The sequence below is a fragment of the Alosa alosa genome, chromosome 16 (assembly GCF_017589495.1).
Source record: "Alosa alosa isolate M-15738 ecotype Scorff River chromosome 16, AALO_Geno_1.1, whole genome shotgun sequence".
Classification (NCBI taxonomy): Eukaryota; Metazoa; Chordata; class Actinopteri; order Clupeiformes; family Clupeidae; genus Alosa; species Alosa alosa.
The window spans coordinates 28,125,622-28,145,621 of record NC_063204.1 but is presented as its reverse complement, the minus strand read 5'-3'; the positions used below and the strand labels follow the sequence as shown (position 1 = coordinate 28,145,621).

The 20,000-nt window shown below is 48.5% G+C and overlaps 1 protein-coding gene across 1 annotated transcript in view; it reads right to left on the bottom strand.

The window, feature by feature from the left end:
• Nucleotides 1-5,353: 5,353 nt before the first annotated feature.
• The window catches only part of fam49bb (family with sequence similarity 49 member Bb), a 51,477-nt gene continuing 36,830 nt past the window's right edge, over nt 5,354-20,000 (bottom strand). The window contains 9 exon segments of the mRNA XM_048266769.1: nt 5,354-5,504; nt 6,933-7,003; nt 7,301-7,427; nt 7,872-7,951; nt 8,147-8,263; nt 10,702-10,779; nt 15,201-15,340; nt 16,994-17,001; nt 17,605-17,612. Coding sequence (XP_048122726.1) covers nt 5,441-5,504; nt 6,933-7,003; nt 7,301-7,427; nt 7,872-7,951; nt 8,147-8,263; nt 10,702-10,779; nt 15,201-15,340; nt 16,994-17,001; nt 17,605-17,612 — 693 coding nt within the window. The 3' untranslated portion in view covers nt 5,354-5,440.

Below are 20,000 nucleotides of genomic sequence, written 5' to 3'. Positions count from 1 at the left end.
CTTTGCAAATGAACAGTGGTAACAGTGGTAAAGGCAGATGGAATAAAAGACCTGCGAAAGCGTTTCCTTCTTACATGATGGGCCACTGTCCCATGGAGGTGATGAGAGGAATCAGCCATGTTGGATGCCAATTTGTCCAACATCCTCCTCTCCCCAACCATCTCAACAGGCTCTAGTTAGCAGCCCAGGACAGAGCCGGCCCTTCCCACCAGCTTATTTAACCTTCTCCTCCCTCTCAGAGAACCCACAGCCCCAACAGACTACAGCATAAAAAATAACTGATGCAACGACTGTGTCATAAAAAGTCCTTAATGACCTGCACACACCAAAAGACCTCAGTCTTCTCAGCAGGTTGAGACGACTTTGGCCCTTCTTGTACAGGGCATCTGTGTTGTGTGACCAGTCCAGTTTATTGTTAAGGTGAACACCCAGGTATTTGCAGACTGATACCACCTCAATGTCCACTCCCTGGATGTTCACTGGTGCAATTGGAGGTGACTTACGGCTGAAGTCCATTACCATCTCCTTTGTCTTACTGGTGTTCATCTGTAGATGGCTGTGTCATCAGAGAGTTTCTGGAGATGACAGCTGTGTGTGTTGTATTGAAAGTCTGAAGTGCACAGGATGAAGAGAAAGGGGGAGAGCACTGTGCCTTGTGGGGCCCCCTGCTGCAGACCACCACATCCGACTCACAGCCACGTAGCCTCACATACTGTCGTCTGTTGGTGAGCTAGCTTAGGATCCAGGCAGCAAGGTGTCAGTAGACCCCCTGTATGTATATACAGTATATCAGCGCTATAGCGGGCATCACAAACAAGCTTTAATTTTAATGTTGACAGAGGCCAGTGTAGGGGCACTCACTCCTTTGAACAGCACTGCTCTTCCTCCCATTCAGAAACCTGTGTGGTGAATCAGCAGTGCACAGTTGAAGTGTGGTTTACCCGTCTCGAGTCACACAGTATTGCTCTCCCCACCAAAACCTGTGAATTCTCAGGAACTAGTGAAATGTCTATTTCTGTGTCGCTCATAACGACCTACACACAGAAAGAGAGAGAGAGAGAGTGAGAGAATACATTCAATCTCATGAAATGAAATGCTGCTATCCATTGACCTTTTCACGTTGGCTGCTTATTATGCAGGTCTGAGAGCGGCTGTGCTGAACATCACAAGGGCAATTATACTGTACATGAAAAACACACTGACATTAAGGACATGCCATGCCGTCAACACAAGACAAAAACAAGTCAAAGTGCAAAAAAAGCTCATTTGAGGATTACATGGTTTTATTGAGGTGCCATGGTTTCTCTGACACCTGCTTGGTGTTAAGCGAAGAACATTGGGGTGACGGATGTAACTTCATCCGCAGATTCCTCACGAGTGCGTGGATATATGGCCGGTCTGCTCTAACGGGACTCAGGGACAGTGAGGTCTTAGATGAGGGCTGTCAGGTCGGGGTGAGGGATGGCTGGCGGGTCAGGGAAAAGTGATGTCCAGACCGACAGGGTGTGAAGACTCGGTAATCATGAATCCTCTGAGCGACACCGGCAGCCAGCCAGAGGAGAGAGAAAGAAAGAGAGAGAGAGAGAGAGAAGAGAGTGAGACAGAGAAAGTGCAGAGGCCCTGAGATGATTACGACCTACATGGTAGCGGTGAAAGGTCATTCTCATGCGGTGAGGATGATCTCTTTCTCTCTCTCTCTCTCTCTCTCTCTCTCTCCCTTCTCGCTCTCTCTCCATGCCTCCGCCCTTTCCCTCCATCACCCCTTGGAGAGCCGTGAGGATCCCAGAGCCCAGGAGGAAGAGATGGATAAAGTTTGAAGAAGAAAAAGAAAAACTAGCAGGAATTTGGAGATTCACCTGAGAGCCTCTGCCCAAGCCGTGGAGAATGCTGAGTTCTTTCCTGGGAGCAGAACACACAGGATGACTGTTTGCGTGTGTGTGTGTGTGTGTGTGTGTGTGTGTGTGCACGCGTGCGTGCGTGAGTGTTTGTGAGCGTGTGTGTTTGTGTGTGTGTGAGTGTTTGTGTAGTGAGTGTTTCCGAGTGTGTGCGTGTGTGTGTGTGTGTGTGTGTGTATGTGCAAATATGTGTGTGTGTCTGTGTGTAGTGAATGTTTGTGTATGGGATGGTGCTGGTGTGGTCGTGGTGGGGCCATGACATCGATTAGACACACAGCTGAACCTGGGAGTTTTTCGGAGAGCAGTCAGACTAGGGGCTATGCAAGAGACTTACCGTCTCCCCCTTTCCCATAAAGACAACCCCACAAAAAAAAAAGAAAATCCACTCAATCCACCCCCCACCCCAACCTCCTCCACCCTCCTGGAGCCAATTCTCATACCTCAGAGACCCGGAGACCCCAGTGGGAGTGGGGGTCTCAAAAGGCACGTGAGCAGCGACTCATGTTTTCGGTGGCTTCCACGGGTGTGTCTGGCGTGCGACTAAGGAGCGAGGAGATTGAAGTGGTGCTGGTGCTGGAGGTAACATTTTGTGTGCGTGTGTGTGTGTGTGTGAGTGTGTGTGTGTGTGTGTGTGTGTGTGTGTGTGCGTGTGTGTGCGTGCATCTCTACCCAAATGATGGTCTCGTGCTGGGTGGTTTTTCAAAGGAAATTCAAAGTCACAGCGAAGGTGACCAACGATTGTCCTTTTTAGAAGGTCACTTCAACCTCAAACTGAAAGTGGGTTAGGCAGCGGGAGGAGCAGGCACACTCACACACACACACACACACACACACACACAGCAGACCCTGCCCCATATCTTTTCTCTTCTATTTTTCCTTACAGTGACACTAAGCACTTTGATGCTGCAGAGGAGGAGGACCCACCCATAGCAAGCCCCTATCTCCCCACTACTCCCCCTCTACTCAACTCTCTCTCTCTCTCCAAAGCACTCCTGCACAGATGCAGCCAGCCACGCCCAGCAACCAGCTCTCTCTCTTTCTCTCTCTCTCTGACCCGGAGTGTACTACTGCCATAATGCAGAGCCCACTGCAGTGCCCACATAGGACCACACGTTCTCGATCTCTCTCTCTCTCTTTGATCATCTCTGTAGCAATGGTACCGCAAGATCCTGTCCAAGCCAAACCCATCCCTCTCTCTCTCCTTTCCTCCCTCCCTCCCTTTCCAAACCCATCTCTCTCCTTTCCTCCCTCCCTTTCCTTCTTGCACTTTCTCCTCTCCCTCTGACCTTCCTCTCTGCCCTGAGCTACTGCAGAGCGCCACTATCCAACCAGATCTTCACCACACCCTCTTCTTCCCATCCCATTCCCCAACCGTCTGTCCCTCTCTCTCTCTCTCTTCTCTGGAGGGAAAGCAGGAGGTGTGGGCAAGCAGGCAGTCTGGTGCTCCTCGCACGAACAGACAATGCTGAAAGTCAAAAGGACGGGCGGAGTATTTTTTTCCCCCTTTGCCCCGCTTTTTTTTGTTTGTTTTGTCCACTTTGGCAACGTAAGCACAATTCTGGCAGACCTGGCAATGCACGAGTGACCTCGCTACGCAAATTGGGGAATTGGAGTGACCCCGATTCCCATGCAGACGTCCTGTTCGGCGTCCACTGCGAGTGCAGAACCCCCAAAAAGACCTAGAGATGCTAGCCCAAGAGCCACAGCAGCTTTCCCCACTACACAATATAGCACACATTTATAGTGGAGCCCAAAAGCATGAATAGAGACGTTTGCCATTTCATTTTTATCAACACGGAACCCAGCAGCAGATTACACAGTCAATGTTGCACTACAGAATTACTAATTATTTAATGTAGTCAATTAGCAAGTAATCACAAAGAATCATTAATACTGTGTTTAATCTCAATTGCTAATAGTTCTGCCTGAGCAACGCAAGCATAATGTGCATAGGAGTATTGACTTTTATGTTCGATCAAACTTTATGACCTTTAATATGCAGTCATTGATCGTGCACTGAGAATTGATTTGTGAGATGATGTTTGTGCCAAGAGTAAAGGGGAAGGTGTTCCAGCTTCATATTGCTATACAGACTACTTTAGATGAAACATCTCTGTAGGATTAGTAATGGAAACATAGCATAACAGTTTACATTAGACAGGATTAAAATGGACAAGAGAGCAGAGAGATAGAGAGAGAGATAGAGAAAGAGAGAGAGATAGAGAAAGAGAGAGAGAGAGAGAGAGAGAGAGAGAGAGAGAGAGAAGTAATGTAAGGACAAATTGAACAGAAAAAAAATGTTGAGGAGAATGAGACATTTAGTTCAGAATAAAAGACTTAATTAGCCTTTGAAGATTGCTCAGACAATCTGAGCTGCCACTCTTGAAGAGCGAAAATGGGACGCAACAATGGAGAGACAATAAAAGAGACCATTAAAAGACCATTACAAGTGTTTGAACGTCTTTTAAACTGCCCTCTTTGGCCTAACACATTACCCTTCTCACCCTTAATTAGAGACATCCTGTCCACATATGGGTGCTCAAAGAGGGAAAAACAAATCTGCGCAAAAGCTGATGTACAAAAACATGAAAGCAGTTTTTATTGTTTCCCGACAGCACAAGTCAACATTTCACACCGGACTTCCACTTAAATTGAACCCCCATCACAGTTTGAAAGTTAGTTTTCAAAATAAGAAAAAAAATAATAACAATACAACTATGAAAAAAGACAACAACACTTAAATCAAGATCTATAAAAAATATAAAACATAAACAGTACTATTCTTTAATAATCTCCATTGTGACAAGTACCATTTCAAATAACAAAAACATAATTTAAACATTTCCATCCATAAATTTACAGACAAAATGCTGACACTGATAAATGAATTTTAAGTATTAGTTCTTTTTTAAATAGAGGGAAAAAGACATCATTTTGTCATGCAGAGGATGAAATATTAAATATTAATTCAAATAAAAATAATATATATTCATATATATATTTCTCTATGTATATCTCTCTCTTTTGAAATTTCAAGTCAAAACATTCCCCCCTCCCTCACACAGGACAAAACAAAAGCTCAATTAAAAAGTAGAATGACAAAAGAATGAGAAGTAACGACAAATGCCTTCATAGCTGCCATTTGTAGCATGGCCTTTCCAGAGAGACTTGTAAAAGCGAATTGAAGCGACGCAGTTTTGGCACAGGAAAGACGTCCGGTAACGGCAGTAGCATTCACGTTTATTTTTTTTTGTAAAAAGACAAAATGAGGGGAGGGAGAGATGCCAAAGCATTTGTGCTGTTATTTTTTCACCTTTCTCTCTCTCTCTCTCTCTCCCTCTCTCTCTCGTGATTTTGTCATATTTTCCTATAAAAACATTCTGTGCATGGCTGTGATGGGATAGAGCAGGAGGAGTGAGGGAGGGAGGGGGGCAGAGGAGAGGAGGGAGGGGGGGCAGAGGAGAGGAGGGAGGGGGAGAGGAGGGAGGGAGGGGGCAGAGGAGAGGAGGGAGGGGGCAGAGGAGAGGTGGATCCCAGAGGAGCTTTCACTGCAGCATGGCTTTAATGGCCTTGTTGGTCGACTCGTCACTCAGATGCTTTGTGGTGTACCTGTTGAGAGCACACAGAGGTCACATCCACCAAAACAGTTAGAAGCTTATTTATTCAAATGAATTGATTTATTAAAACATTACTATCAAGCTAATTTACTTTGACTAAAACACACACACATAAACACACACACACATTAAATAATTCAGTATAATTCAGTTGTCATTACGGACTCTTACTCTTTTACTCAGTCAACTTTGTCCGATTCAGAAGTGCAGTGTATTGCCAAAAACACAAAACACACACACACACACACACACACACACACACACAGGAGACTGACTTGGGAGGGGTGGTGAAATTAACCTCTCTAAGCTATTTGATTGGTTAAAAATAGCATCGCTTGACTGGCGTGGTCTGACCTGCCAGTGAGGCCAGTAGAGGTTTGAGGTTGATTTGGGTGGAGGGGTGCTAGGATCACCACAGGACCCCCACATCAGTAGTTGCCATAGCAACAGGGTAACGCTGCCGTTTTTAGATTCAGATATGGCAGCGGATGGATGAAACCCAGAGTGTGTGTGTGTATGTGTGTGTGTGTGTGAGGTTTGATTGACACGTGTCCTAGTTGGCTTTCACCACAGGAAGACCCACAGGCTTCACTGGTGTGAGCCACAGATGTGTGTGTGGGGGTTGCCATGGAGACGGTGGAGCGCAGGCGGGGGCAGCTGCTACTGTGAGCCTGCAGGTGAGGAGTGTGATGCCGGCGGACTGTAGGTATAGGTGTGTGTGTGTGTGTGTGTGTGTGTGGAGGGGGTAGACTAACAGACTCTAGCCAGAGTAGTGTGTCTAATGTGTATGCCTGCAATGAACAGAGAGGCTTCAAAGACAATCATCTGCAGTGTTAAAGTGAAGGGGATGAGTTGAAGGGGTTGAGGGGGTAGAACTGAGCCAGAGGTTAGTCCTCCGAGCGACTCCCGTCTTTCCCAGAGCCAGAACCTTCTACCAGACGCGTCAAAGCAGGCTGCTGGAGAGAGCTGGTGCTAAAGCAAATTCAGGCTGACTCCTAGTCAGTCGTTTAATTAGGGGCTGTGCACACCCCACCAGTCATCCAGCAGGAGAGTGCTGGTTACAGCACTGGTGATGTACCCTGGACTTAAACTGTCAGTTCCCTGACCAAGACCCCCCGAAGGAAAGAGGGGGCGAAGGTCTGGCAGATTCATCCCCTCCGGTCATGTGTTACAAGCCAGGGTGTGGATCCTACATGGCACTGAGGTCAGTGACCATTACAACTCAACCAGGATTAGAATTAAATCCCAAAAATGGTCTTGATGCCGTCTTTGTACACTAATTTTAAAGCAGAGCAAGCTTTGGTTGGTGATGGATTTTATGAATTGCCACAATGTATAAGACTAGCAGTGGGATTTTGAATATGAATATTCAAATATTTACAATATATAGTTCCACATGGAGGAATACAATCATAACTACCTGAGAGCATTAAGAAGGCCTTCTACACTGTTTGGAGGTTGGTCACGAAGAACCTTAATGCATCCTTTCATCTGTCAGTGGAGAAAGAAAAACAAAAGTTAGTGCATATCCTCAGCTTCAACACAGGCATTGACACTGCAACATAAAGCTTCACTCTCCATTCTCACAATAACAGTGCTAAATGCCCTCATTACATTCATAAAAACTATAAGGCCACTAGCCTAACAACACATATTAAGAAATCCCATATCTCCTCTACAACCATGCCCTTGAGAAACTGTTTACATGGTGCAGACACCGCTAGGGTCAATGCTTGTGTGCTCGTGCAAACATGTTTAAGGATGGGCAGGCATGCAGGAGGCACTCACGTCGATCTTGGAGGACTTGGCGAAGGCCCCCACGGGATGGACGTAGTCGTACAGGATGATGACGCCCACCATCACCCGTAGGCAGAAGGACACCGTGTCCTCGCTGGTAAAGCGGCTGCGGTACTCTCTGATGGATGGTCACACACACACACACACACACACACACACGAGTGTCAGATCCACACATATTGACACAGGGAGATCACACACAAGCACACAAACCCAACACTCACACACACACACACACACACACACACACACACACACACTCTATACAAAGTGTCAGACAGGCCTGATAGAGAGGCATATAGTCATAGCCATAGATTTGTACAGACAGACAGACATGTAGACGCAGAAACACAGACATATAGACACACACAGACAGACAAACACACACACACACACACACACACAGACACACACACACACACACACACACACACGCACAAAATATACAGTAAAAGGCAGCAGATCTGAGGACTGATTTGTTTGATATGTCTGCTAGCATCACTGTTAGTGCGAGACATCGATCAAAATACTTTCTCTTTCTTTTTCAAATGGTTTGACTTACGGCGTCTCCAGCATGACTTTGCACACGCTGGCCATCGTGCTGAGGACATCAGTGGTGTTCTCGATTGGCAGGTTCTTGTTCTGCGGCAGCACACAGACACAGCATGCTCAAATCAATAGGAACCCCGCTCACCCCGATCCATACTAACTTTACAATGAGATCCAGATTGGAAACAGAGGCACGTTCGATAAACCACTGAATCACTCAAAACACAGTTTATTTTTGAGTGTGTGAGCATTTTACAGGTGGTCGGGACGGACGCTGATTGCGCTTACCTCGGAGACAAACTTAGTGGTGCCGTCGCTTAATGTCTTCAACATGGGCGTGGCGTCGGCGTAGAACAGAGAGATGCGATTGGCCAGCTCGTTGTTGACTTCATTTTCGCCTTCGGCCTGTGTAGCGACATCAAAGGAGAGCGATCATTATTGGGCGGCTAAACGCAGTTCAGAAACTACTGTACGTCTTCAGGTTTTGTCACTGTCAGTACCTTTTTTCCACATGGAAATGTGCTGAATTGCTCTGTTATATAACAGGTACACCACAGTCATTACACAGCTGACTGGCCATCTTTAAAATTCATTGTTAGCTTCCGACTCAGCATATAGAATAAATAAATCATTCCAGTGTACTATGTAGATGAATTTCACACGTCCACTGAGACAATCAATTCCGGGCTGCCGGGAAGATCACGTCCACATAGCCGTGGAAACTGTAAGCTTTTATATTTTACAGTATAATGCTGCACTATGTGATGCTAACAGCGGACTCCACTGAAACCTCTACGAGGCCCATTATGCAAGTGCGAGAGGCTAACAGTCCTGGGTGCAGCTCCGGCCGTCTTCCTCTTATACATAACCATTATTAAATCAACAGTGCCAACTGTTCCCGGAGCAGCAGTAACAGTCTGATGGGTTTCCCCCAGTGGAGCGGCAGTAAGAGGGGTGGAAAGATATCTACCAGGAAATAGAGTCCCGGCTTTATTTCCCCCGAGTACAATGTGTATGAATCTAATGGACTGTTAGAAAGTCCAGCCATGAAATAATGACCCGGAGTGGGGCAGCGATGATGTTGCCCGTCACGCCGCTCATCGAGGGCCGGCTCTGATGAAAGCGCTGGTTCCACTCAAGTGGGCAGCTGTTTGAAAAGCTGGCTTGAAGACGGCTGGCTGCATGGAGATGGCACATACTGGCGTGCTTCCATTTGCTTAATGGCATAGCCATATTTGGAGGGAAGAAAAGGGGTGAAAGAGTGACGTAAAGAGAGAGAGAGAGAGTGTGAGTGAGAGAGAAATGGAGAGAGAGAGAGAAAAATGGAGAGAGAGAGAGAGAAAGAGAGAAAGGGAAAAGTAAGTAAGAGAAGCTGGAGGGGAAAAGGAGCTGCAGGCATTTACCCTGACAACAAAGACTGTGTGTGGGTGTATGTGGGAGTGTGTCTGTGTGTGTGTGTGTGTGTGTGTGTGAGAGAGAGAGAGAGAGAGAGAGAGAGAGAGAGAGAGAGAGAGAGAGAGAGAGAGAGAGAGAGAGAGAGAGAGAGTGAGTGTGTGTGTGGTGGGGGGACTGCAGTCATATTGTTCTCCTCACTGAAATATTAAACATTTCGTCTTCACGTCTACATGGCCTTTCAGGCAAAAAGAAAAAAAAAAAGAGGGAAAAATGAGACAAAGACAGAGCATTGTCTCTGTGGAGCGCCACTTGGCACAGAACATCTGAAAGGTTTTTAGCTAAACTGCTCCAAATGTGGGTTGACCTACATCCCAGGTCATGCCAAAATTCCATCCTTCTCAGTCCTCTCCTCAAACGGACGGGGCATCCAGAGTCTCCTAGACTCCCCCAGAGCCCTGGGGCCATAGCGACTCGACTCGCCTCGCCTCGGCTGCAGCCAGGAGGAGTGGGTGTGGAAGTGGAAGTGTGAGAAGTTAATAGAATGTACACCAGCAAAAACCAGCGCAAAAACAACTAAATGAAAACATTGAGGAATCGAGAACTGAAATTTACTCCGGCGTAGAAAATGAGACACCTTTCTGAGAACTCTAAAAAAGAAAAAAACCTGCGGGGAGTGTAGGAGAGAGGGGGGAATACCAGCGCCGCTCACTCAAGTCTGAGCCAGCTGCAGGTCTGAGCGCTTCCCCTCGTGGGATGTCGTTTCACTGGCCCCAGGTCAGGTGTGAGGCCCTCAGAGAACCACTGAGTCCCATGGGGTGGGGGGCGGCCCACAGCTGGTCTGGGGTCTGTGTCGCTGCAGCGTTTTTACGCTCGAGCGAGCCGGCTGAACTCAATGGCACTCCCCACGGTGGGGGGGGGGGGGGGGGTGGGGGGGGGGGGGGGGGTGGGGTGATGGAGGGAGGGGTCAGTCCCGGCTCGGCGACAGCAAGACTCGTCTCGCTGAGTGCTCAACAGGAGGAGGAGAGGAGTGGGGGCAGCAGGAGGAAGAGAAGGAGGAGGGGAGGAGTGGGGGCACTATGAGGAGGGGGGGGGGTGGAGAGATGGAGATAGATGGAGATAGATGGAGAGTGGGAGGAAGGGAGGAAGGGAGACAGAGAGGAAGACAGAACGGGTTTGTGTGTAGGGAGATGAAATGGAGAGGAGGACAGGCTGAAGGGATGGAAAGGAAAATAAAGGTGGAGAGGGAGAAGGTCATGGCCGACGGAGAAAAGATGGAGACAAGGACATATAGATGTAGCCAAGATGAACAGAGGAAGAAAAGGACTCATTGTACTTATACAGGAGTGTGAGGAACATACGAGTGAGTGATTGTGCGTGTGTGTGTGTGTGTGTGTGTGTGTGTGTGTGTGTGTGTGTGTGTGTGTGTGTGTGTGTGTGTGTCTACTCACGGGGACATTGTTGATCCTCATACGGTTGAGGGTTCTCCTGTAGTAGCTGAAGTCATTCTGGATGGCAGGATTGGTCATCTGTAGGACAAGTCAAACACACAAGAGATAAGAAAGACTTCCAAAAAAGACAGCAATTGGCCTTTTCCATGGACAGACACAGTGTAGTTTTAGTATGCTCGAGGGTGTTGTCTATTTGTACATAATAGCACTCGTGCCTATTTTATTACCTGTACTACAAAGTATTTTTTCTTTTCTTTTATTTAATGCTATGTGGGAGCATTATTTAGTAATTTCACATTGAGATTTAGTTTTTTCCCCCTATAATAATGTGCACATAATGAGTGTAATAAAACAACGGTCCTAGAAAGAAGACTTCTGGAATATGTGAATATTTATGAGTGCTTGTGTTTGCAATTTGAGTCTGCACAAATACATGTCTGTGCCTTCATTTTCCAGGAGTCTATTATGGCAGCAGGCCCTACAGCAATACCTTCATAGACACCCCCACCACCCACACAGCCTCCACCCACCCAACCCACACAAAAACGCTGCTCAGTACAGCGCCGTGTCCATGACAGAGCCCTGACACACCGGAACATAACCCTCGCCTGGGGCCTGGGGCGCTGAGAAGGGGGACACTGATAGGATTAGCTGTCGCTTTACTCAAGTGGATCTTTAGCCCGCTGGCAGAGGCTGCTGCGGCAGCAACAGCGGGCAGTGGGAGCGGTCGGCTGGCCGGCTGGCCCGGCCGGTGGAGGGGGCGGACGGTTGCTGATGCCGACGTGCTCCTTTTTTTTTTTTAACGGGCTCTCGCTTCTGCTAGCGCGTGGCGGCCGGGGCTTGCCCTCTTAACTGGATCTGGCCACAGCGCATCGGGTACTCAGTGGACAGAGAGAGGGATAGATGCCAATGAGAAAAGGAGAATGAGAGAGAGAGAGGGGGGGGGAGAGACATAGAGCTAGTCGTACAAGAATGAAGAGAGACAGCAAGACTGAAAAGAGAGAGGGCACAGAAGGAGAGAGAGAGCAGGGAGAGGAGGGAGGGAGCACAATGAAGAGACATGGAGGAGAGAACAACAGAGACAGAGATGGAGCGATAGAAACAGAGACAGATAAGAGAGCCTGCGAGAGAGCGAGACGAGAGAGAGACACTCAGAGATGTTCTCATTAGGTGGAGTTTGGAGAGATGGATGGACAGGAGGGAGGATTTGGGTGCCCGAGGGCATCATTTAACTGGGGTGGGGGATGGGGGGGGGGGACGGAGAGGGACGCTGGTCAGGGGTCAGAGGCCGTGACGTGCTCACTGGTGTGGGTATTACGGCTACAGATCTATGGCAGCAGGCCAAAAAGAGAATAAGAGCAGAATTTATTCCTCAAGGTCAAGAGCAGCATTTAGAGAAGAGGGCTGCTTTTAAAAAACGCTGCCCTCTGTATGATGTGCACACCACCGACTGAAACAGGCATGTGAGTGTGGGTGAGAATGGTGTGCTACTGTTTACCTAGGCAAGCATGAATGAATGGCAACCAGAGATGGAATTCATGGCCACTAACGGCAACTTCAGCATGCCATTGAGTTTGCTTAAATTCACTTCACAAATGAGTGACCTTGAAACAAAATAAACTGAGCTGGCAACCACTTCTGTGGCCTTGACCCAAAAATGATGGGACTACATTCATTTTCCATTTTCAAATATGCATTATGCTTGAATAAAAAAAAATCTAGCTGAAGCATAGGTGTAAGCAGGACTATTTGGAGGGCAGGACACTTCAAATTCCTCATCAAAGTTGAATCACCGTAAATACAAAGGTGAAAAGAATGCCCAGGACATGACTAAGTCATAAACAGTCCATGACAGATCACATGATAGAAGGAAATGAAGTGCCGACAGATTCATAAAGTTTATACAACTTGTACAAACACTGGCCACACTCACCCTCCATCGCCCTGTGTGTTCAGAGCGCAGGCTCCCAGGGGATCTGAGCATCCCGGTGTTCTGCAGAGCTCCTATTGTTTGGTTTGGGCTTGGCGTGATTAATGATTTGGCTGTGTGGAGGACCATCTCTGATTGAGCGTTAATGGTGCGTGCCTCTTGATCTCGCCTCTCCTTTTCCAAAGGTCTGTTAGCACTGAGGGGTGTGTGCGTTTAAAGTTCGGGGCATTCCGTTCCCTCTATAAATCATTCACCACCTTCATTTCCGCCCGCCGCGCTTACAGGGTCCCCACCAAGCAACCCCACCCCCCCCCCCCAGCCCAATTCGAACCCCTTTTTTCCAGGTCCTCCTGTGAGCTGACCTACATTAGGGAGTAACATACTCCATTTCTGTCACCAACACACACACACACACACACACACAGAGACACACACACATAGAGACACACACACACACACACACAGACAGTAGATACAGTACATACTTACACAAACAGTGTTTGCGTGCAAGCAAAACACTGACCTTTCTGGCTAATGGACAACAAAGGACGCCTCTTTAACTGGCTGAAAAATGTGATGCTTTTGTTTGTCCTGAGAGTGGAAGGGCAAGTGATGACTTCACGACTGCATGATCAAATTCAGATGGCATCCAATGAGTGAACCGTCCAGTGAAAAAAATAAAAAAAACTCCCAGAGCCGTGTACTTAATAGAGGGGGCACTGGGGTCGCCCGAGTACACAGTTTGAAAGGAAAGAAATAAAACACACACTCTGGCACAAGCACAGGGCTACCAGATCACAAAGTCACTTAGCTGACCACTGCACCCCCTGCCCATATTTCCCCCTGGTCTTATCGGTCAACCTTCTGCTTCTCCGACGAGGCAAAGACGTCAAAGTAATTGGCTTGGCGCTACATTAGCCCTATTGTTCAGGATGGTGGATGCCAGCACGACTGGCATTACCGCACAGCGTGGCACTGCCCCGGCACAACGGACTGGTGCTGAGTCCCTTGTCCGTTCACCAGACAGTGTTGTGGCTAGTGCCAGTCCAGACGGCCCCATTTGTTTATGCCAGGCAGCGGCTGGCAGGCGCGCCAGCAGGGGCTATCTAGGTCAGCGCGTGGCTCGTGACTGAGGGCTGGCAGAATGGGGGCTGGCATGCCACCTTGCACCCCCCTACCTACCCACTTTTATCGAGCGCGAGTCAAGGCAGGGGGCTCTAATTGGGGCGTCCCAGCCCCAGAGCCTGGGGGGAATCTGTGTGTGGGTATGTGAGTATATGAGTGTGTGTGTGTGTGTGTGTGTGAGTGAGTGAGAGTGAGAGTGAGAGTGAGAGTGAGAGAGAGTGAGAGAGAGAGAGAGAGAGAATGTGTGTGTGGGAGGGGCAACAATTTCTCACACTGCACTGTACAGCAAGACATCTGTAAGGCATGGTAATCATCTCAGACAGACGTAGAAGTATTTCTGCCAGCGACCAAAGTGACAGCCACTTACAGCATGTCACGGGGGAGGGAGAAAATGCACTTCCCTCTCCATGAACTCAGCTCAACCCAGAGATGAGCGCTCGAGATGGCTCAGCATGGCAACCGAGCCCGACGACACCGCCATGCCCCAGGTGGAAGATTCCGTTTGTTCTGGGGAAGGGGGAGGGGGGTCAGAATAAAAAAAAAACATCCCCTACATTGTTCTTTAGTTCTCCCTTATGCTGTATGGAGATACCGCAAACTTGGCTTACACTCGGAGACAAAATGAAACGCTAATTAACGTCTCGTTAGCCGGCACACTAATCCTATTACAGTCTAATTAGCGAGCAGGAGGAACTTGTTAACCTATTACACCCAGCGCTTATCACACCTGAGGGAAAGGTTAGTGTGTGGAGAACAAAGCTTCCACATACAGCCCCCCACATACACACACACTCGCACAGAAACATGCAAGCACACACACACACGCACGTGCACACACACAGGAAGTTGAGCAGCCGGCGAGGTAAAAGACACATGCCTCACTTATTACCACAAGATAAATAATTATGAGTCAGATTAAACTGCTTTTTGTCAATGCATTGTTATTCATGTGGTACTAAGGCAACCCTATGATACACTTAAACCTGGCATAACAACTAGAACCAGTGAGATAGCCCAAGTCAGAGGGTTCTAGAACAATCTCTTTCCTCTGAGGCTGGACAGAAAATTTCCCCTTAAGTTACTCAAACTGAAACTGACATTTTTGTCTGACTGATTTTTGTCTGACAGCTCTACTGGACGCCACATGTGCAAATGTACAGTATTTGATCAGGCATGTTCATAGAACCTCACAGTCATAAATATATGAGCAGAAAGCTTTGTTACAAGACCTGTACTGCTTGAGCATGAGGTTATTATCTCAGTGATCTATGCATATAACATTTGACACCACTGGCTCAAAGTGAGAACCTGGCACACACACACGGAGACACACACACGGAGGCACACACACACAGATTGCACTAAATGGGCAGGTGAGCATGCTAAGCTGGTGGAGGATGCGGGTGATGGTGGTGGAGAGGTGGGCGGGCGAGTGGACACCTGCCTTGAGCTCGTCGAAGCGCAGCGTGAAATGCAGGATCTCAGCAAACTGCTTGGCCAGGGCCTGCTCGCGCTCCAGGTGCTGCGTGGGGTCATCGTACGTCTCGCTGGTCAGGGCCCGCAGTAGGCTGTGAAGCGCCGCCTCTGTGTAGGAGAAAGAGAGAGAGAGAGAGAGAGAGAGAGATTGGGTGGGAGAGAGAAGGAGGGAGAGAGAGGGAGATAGGGTGGAGGAGAGAGAGAAGAGAGAGAGAGAGAGAGAGAGGGTGGGAGAGAGAGAGAAAGAGAGAGAGAGATAGGGTGGGAGAGAGGGGGAGTGAGAGAGAGAGGGATTGTCGGAAGGAAATGAAAAACAAAGATGAATCATGTTAGAGCTTTTGATTACAAATGAGTTTCTTTACAGTGATTAGGTTTCAGTGTGGAGAATCAAGCTGTAATCATGGAAACTTATGTATGTGGATTACAACAGTAAAACACTTGCTCCTACTCCTAGTGTGTGTGTGTGTGCGCGCATACACATAACTACATTTCTTGAGGGAAGCAATCGGATCCTAAAACACTCATTACTATTTTGCAGATTTGAAACGTTTCATCTTGTTTCTGACTAAACGGGCATTAAAACAAATTCCGAGGTCCGCGGCACAATTCCCTCCAGGAATGCAGCTCATCCAATTCAATTAGGAGATTGTTATTTAGCTTTCCTAGCTCTGTTGTACAACGCGCCTATGCAGACCAACACCGTGCTCACAGACAATACAACAGAGTCAGACTTGTGATCCTCTCTTGGGTGCTTCAACAAGGCCCTTTGGTCACATCACATAATCTAATACAGACATTAATATCAAATGATCTAAATGCATGTAGCCCCAGATGCAAACACACACACACACACACACACACACACACACACACACACACACACACACACACTTACATAACATACTCAGCTTAAGTCCCAAGACGACCCTGATGCAGTAGGCTAAGCAGAGGCTTAGAACCCCTGGAGGAGGTGTGTGTGTGTGTGTGCGCGCGTGTGGAGATGCATAGACTATGGGCAGTGCGGCGCATTAAGCTCATGCGCTAACAAGCGCCTGGCACTCTTGCATAACATAAACGACGTGCTGGGCCCACACTGGGTCACACTAAATGAGATTACACAAGAGGGACCGCCGAGCACAGGGAACAGATATTATTTTTTATGATTGATTCAGAGGGAAGGGCGAGGACAATGAGAACCAGGTCAGCAAGCATGGGACCTGAACCACACACAAACACAAACACACACACACGCTGATGACCACCGAGCAAGATGGTGGTAAGTTAAGGAATCTGATCCTCTGGAGGGGAGTCGATAATTCCCAACGGATTTTTGGATTGGATTGACTTTTTACAATCTGAGAAAGGGAAAACACATGAGGACAACTCATTGGTGTGCCACAGTCCACAATTTGAAATAAGTAGGATAATACATCTCTTCCTCGCACAAACTCGCACGGTCAAGTTAAGGTCATTTTAAATGAAAGAAAAGGAAAATGATGGAAAAGCACTAGTGTCCATTTCTCTCGGTGAGACCAGACACATACACCACAGGCTCTTCTGTAAGACTCATCCAGTGTTAGGGTCAAGCCTTAGTGGCCATCAATCAGCCCTTCATCTCCTCTGCCGAGGCCAATTTGCGAGCACATCAAACGTGGAGCACACTGACCCCTGACAGACTGCAGCGGACACGTCAGCGCCTTGCTTGTCTTCACTCCTCACCATGACGGCTCGGTTTCCTCTCCGAGACAAACAGAGATGCACCTACGCGCCTGGAAAAACGAGCCTGTCCACCCTAAACGTGTCATCAGATTAGGAGCAGAAACTTACAGATGATCATGATGTATGAGAACATCATGCTGCTACCTTGGTAACACTCTTGCAATATCTGTTACACAACAAATTTGTTATCTATAACATATCTGTTGCAAATCTGTTGTAATGGAAATTTGAAATAAAGTGCTAATGTATTACTCCTACACCTTTCACCCACTTCATTAGGCTCCTATAGAAATGCTTTTATGCAATTTTCGGAACAAATTAAGACAAGCGCTCATCTTACACAGTATTATTAGACAAGCGCATCTTACACAGTATTATTAGACAAGCGCATCTTACGTAAGGGATAATGTATAGGACGCCAGTCATTATTGGGAAAATAAGTCCAGACAGCGCGAACCGGACCTGTTCGGCCCTGAAGGGACTTATTTTCCCAATAATGACCGGCGTTCTATACATTATCCCGCTTATTACACAGCTACTTGCCAAAACGAAATAATAAACTTCCCACGATATGACTTTAGCCTATATAGCCTGGCCTATTTGTTACCGTTCATCGTGGCATTTGCTGAGAAACAAATAGTTTGCAACCACACACGCTGAACTTGAATCAAGCATTCTTTAGAACACAGCTGATCAACCGTCTGCTTTCACTTTTGAATGAAGTTCCAGTCCTAGCGTAGTGATATGAAAGACCTGAATTAGAAGCACAAACTCCGTTGCCATTGACAGCGATCATTATTTTTTTTAGAGGTCCTTTCCTCAAAAATAATGACCGCTAGAACTTTGGGAAATCCCATTCAAGTCAATGGAGCGTTCTACTTGCCTTGTGAAGAGCCGTGTAATAAACAGTATTATTAGACAAGCGCATCTAACACAGTAACACAGTATTATTAGACAAGCGCATCTAACACAGTATTATTAGACAAGCGCATCTTACACAGTATTATTAGCGTTATCTATTCCCTGGTATCTGCTGTTTTCCATTGGCATTCTCTTGGTGGTGTGGTGGACTGCAGAAGCTCATGGCCTGCTGGGCATGGAGACGGGTAGAGACTCTGGGGCGGTCGCTTGAAAACAGAGAGCCTGGCCACGGTAAATTGAGCGGATCGACTACGTCTGTAATGGCCGCCGTGCTTTGATCAACCCCCCCACCACCAGCACTCGCAGGGCCTGATCAAAAATGGCCGAGAAGTGCACTTTCCTCGCTGTCCCAGCCAAAACAGAGGCTGAGGCGAGCTGCGCTTAGAGGGGGCCCTGGAGAAGACGGCAGGCTTTTGGCTCTCCCGTGGAGTCTGAGGGAGGTACGGGGGGGTGAAGGAGCCGTCAGAAGCTATCACATCAGCAGCGAGCAGGAGGGTGGAAGAGAAGCACATGAAGGGAGGTGGGGGAAGAGAGAGACAGAGCGAGGGATAGAGAAAGAGAGAGAAAGAGAGCGAGAGACAGACAGAGAGATAGAGAATGTGCAATGTGTCCCTGCAGGGTGGCACCCACGCCCTTCTACTGCCCTGGTATCCGAGGCCATCTTTTTCCATCCTCGAGAGGGGAGTGCCCTGGCATGATCCCCTGTTTACCATCCCCCTTGTCCCCATGGTGAGGTCTACCGCGCTGCAGTGTCCCGATCGACTCTCCCTCAGCGGTGGGGAGAGGGACTTATTTCAAGAGCTGCCTCTGCATACACAGCAGTGGCTGAGAATCTGTTCTGACTGCAGAGACGGGAGATAATGGCAATCCGCTGGCACGCAGACGATGATCACTCTCATCGCATTCACTCTTGGAAGCAGGCGACCACGGCTCTGGACTAGAGCTGCCTGCATGTCAGCGTACAGACTGCAGAATGGTCTAAGTAGTGAGCGTGTCACGCTGGCTCCATAGTGGGTGGGAGGGGGCAGAGTAGGACTTCAAAGCAGTCGTCTCTTCATTGTGTGAATGCCGGGCCTACAGATCATGTGTGCAAGTGTCCCCTGCTCTTACTGCACCTGGGGCACCTAGTCCCCCTCCCCACACACACACACACACACACACACACACACACACACACACACACACAACCTTGATTTCTCCGACCTGTTCTCAATTACAGAGCCCCGACTTTCCCAGAGATGTCTCTGTGCCGACCATGACATTGAGAATGACTCAGCTGCCAGTAAATGTCAGCCTCACTCGCAACGGCTGTTACGACACACAGGGACCAATTACGCTCAAACAGGAACAACACTAAAGCCGCTCCCCCGGTCTGGCCCCACACGAGTCCCGGCTCGCTAGCAGCCGTGCTGTTATCAGTAATAATTCAATGGAGATGGGAAATGGAATAGGTTTCTCAAAGAGAAATCAAATGCATCTAATAACACTTAAACATCAATCGCAGTAGCTAGTCAAGCATGAGTGAACGCCCCTTCCCTCTCCCTCCTTGGCCCACCCCCTCCTCAAACACACACACGTCTCTTACCCCCCCCTCACACACACACACACGTCTCTTACCCCCCCTCCCCTCACACACACACGTCTCTTACCCTCCCCTCCCCCTCCCACACACACACACACACACCGTCTCTTACCCCCCCTCCCCACACACACACACACACACACACACGTCTCTTACCCCCCTTCTCCGTGCGCCAGAAGTGGGTGAATCAGAGTGGAAAACGCGCGAAAAGGAGGTGACCTACTTGGTTACATATAGGGAGGGCGCTGCGCTGGGCGGCCAGACAGGCGAGTGGGCAGGCAGGCTGGCGGGCTTGGGCCTGAGCTCATTGACTGCGGCTTTGAGGCCATTAATGGGATTAAGGGCCCGCGCTCGCCGCCTGGGCCCCCAGGGCCACGCAGAGGGCACAGGAGGGGTAAGGGGAGGGCAAGGAGGGTCTGGGATGGGGGGCCAAGAGGGCAACCATGGCTGAGGGCGCCCACGGTCGTTCGGGGAGAAAAGGGGCGAGCGGGCTTAGGTCATCATCAGAAGCCCAACAAACCCTCGGGAGGTCGTGACCTGGGACAG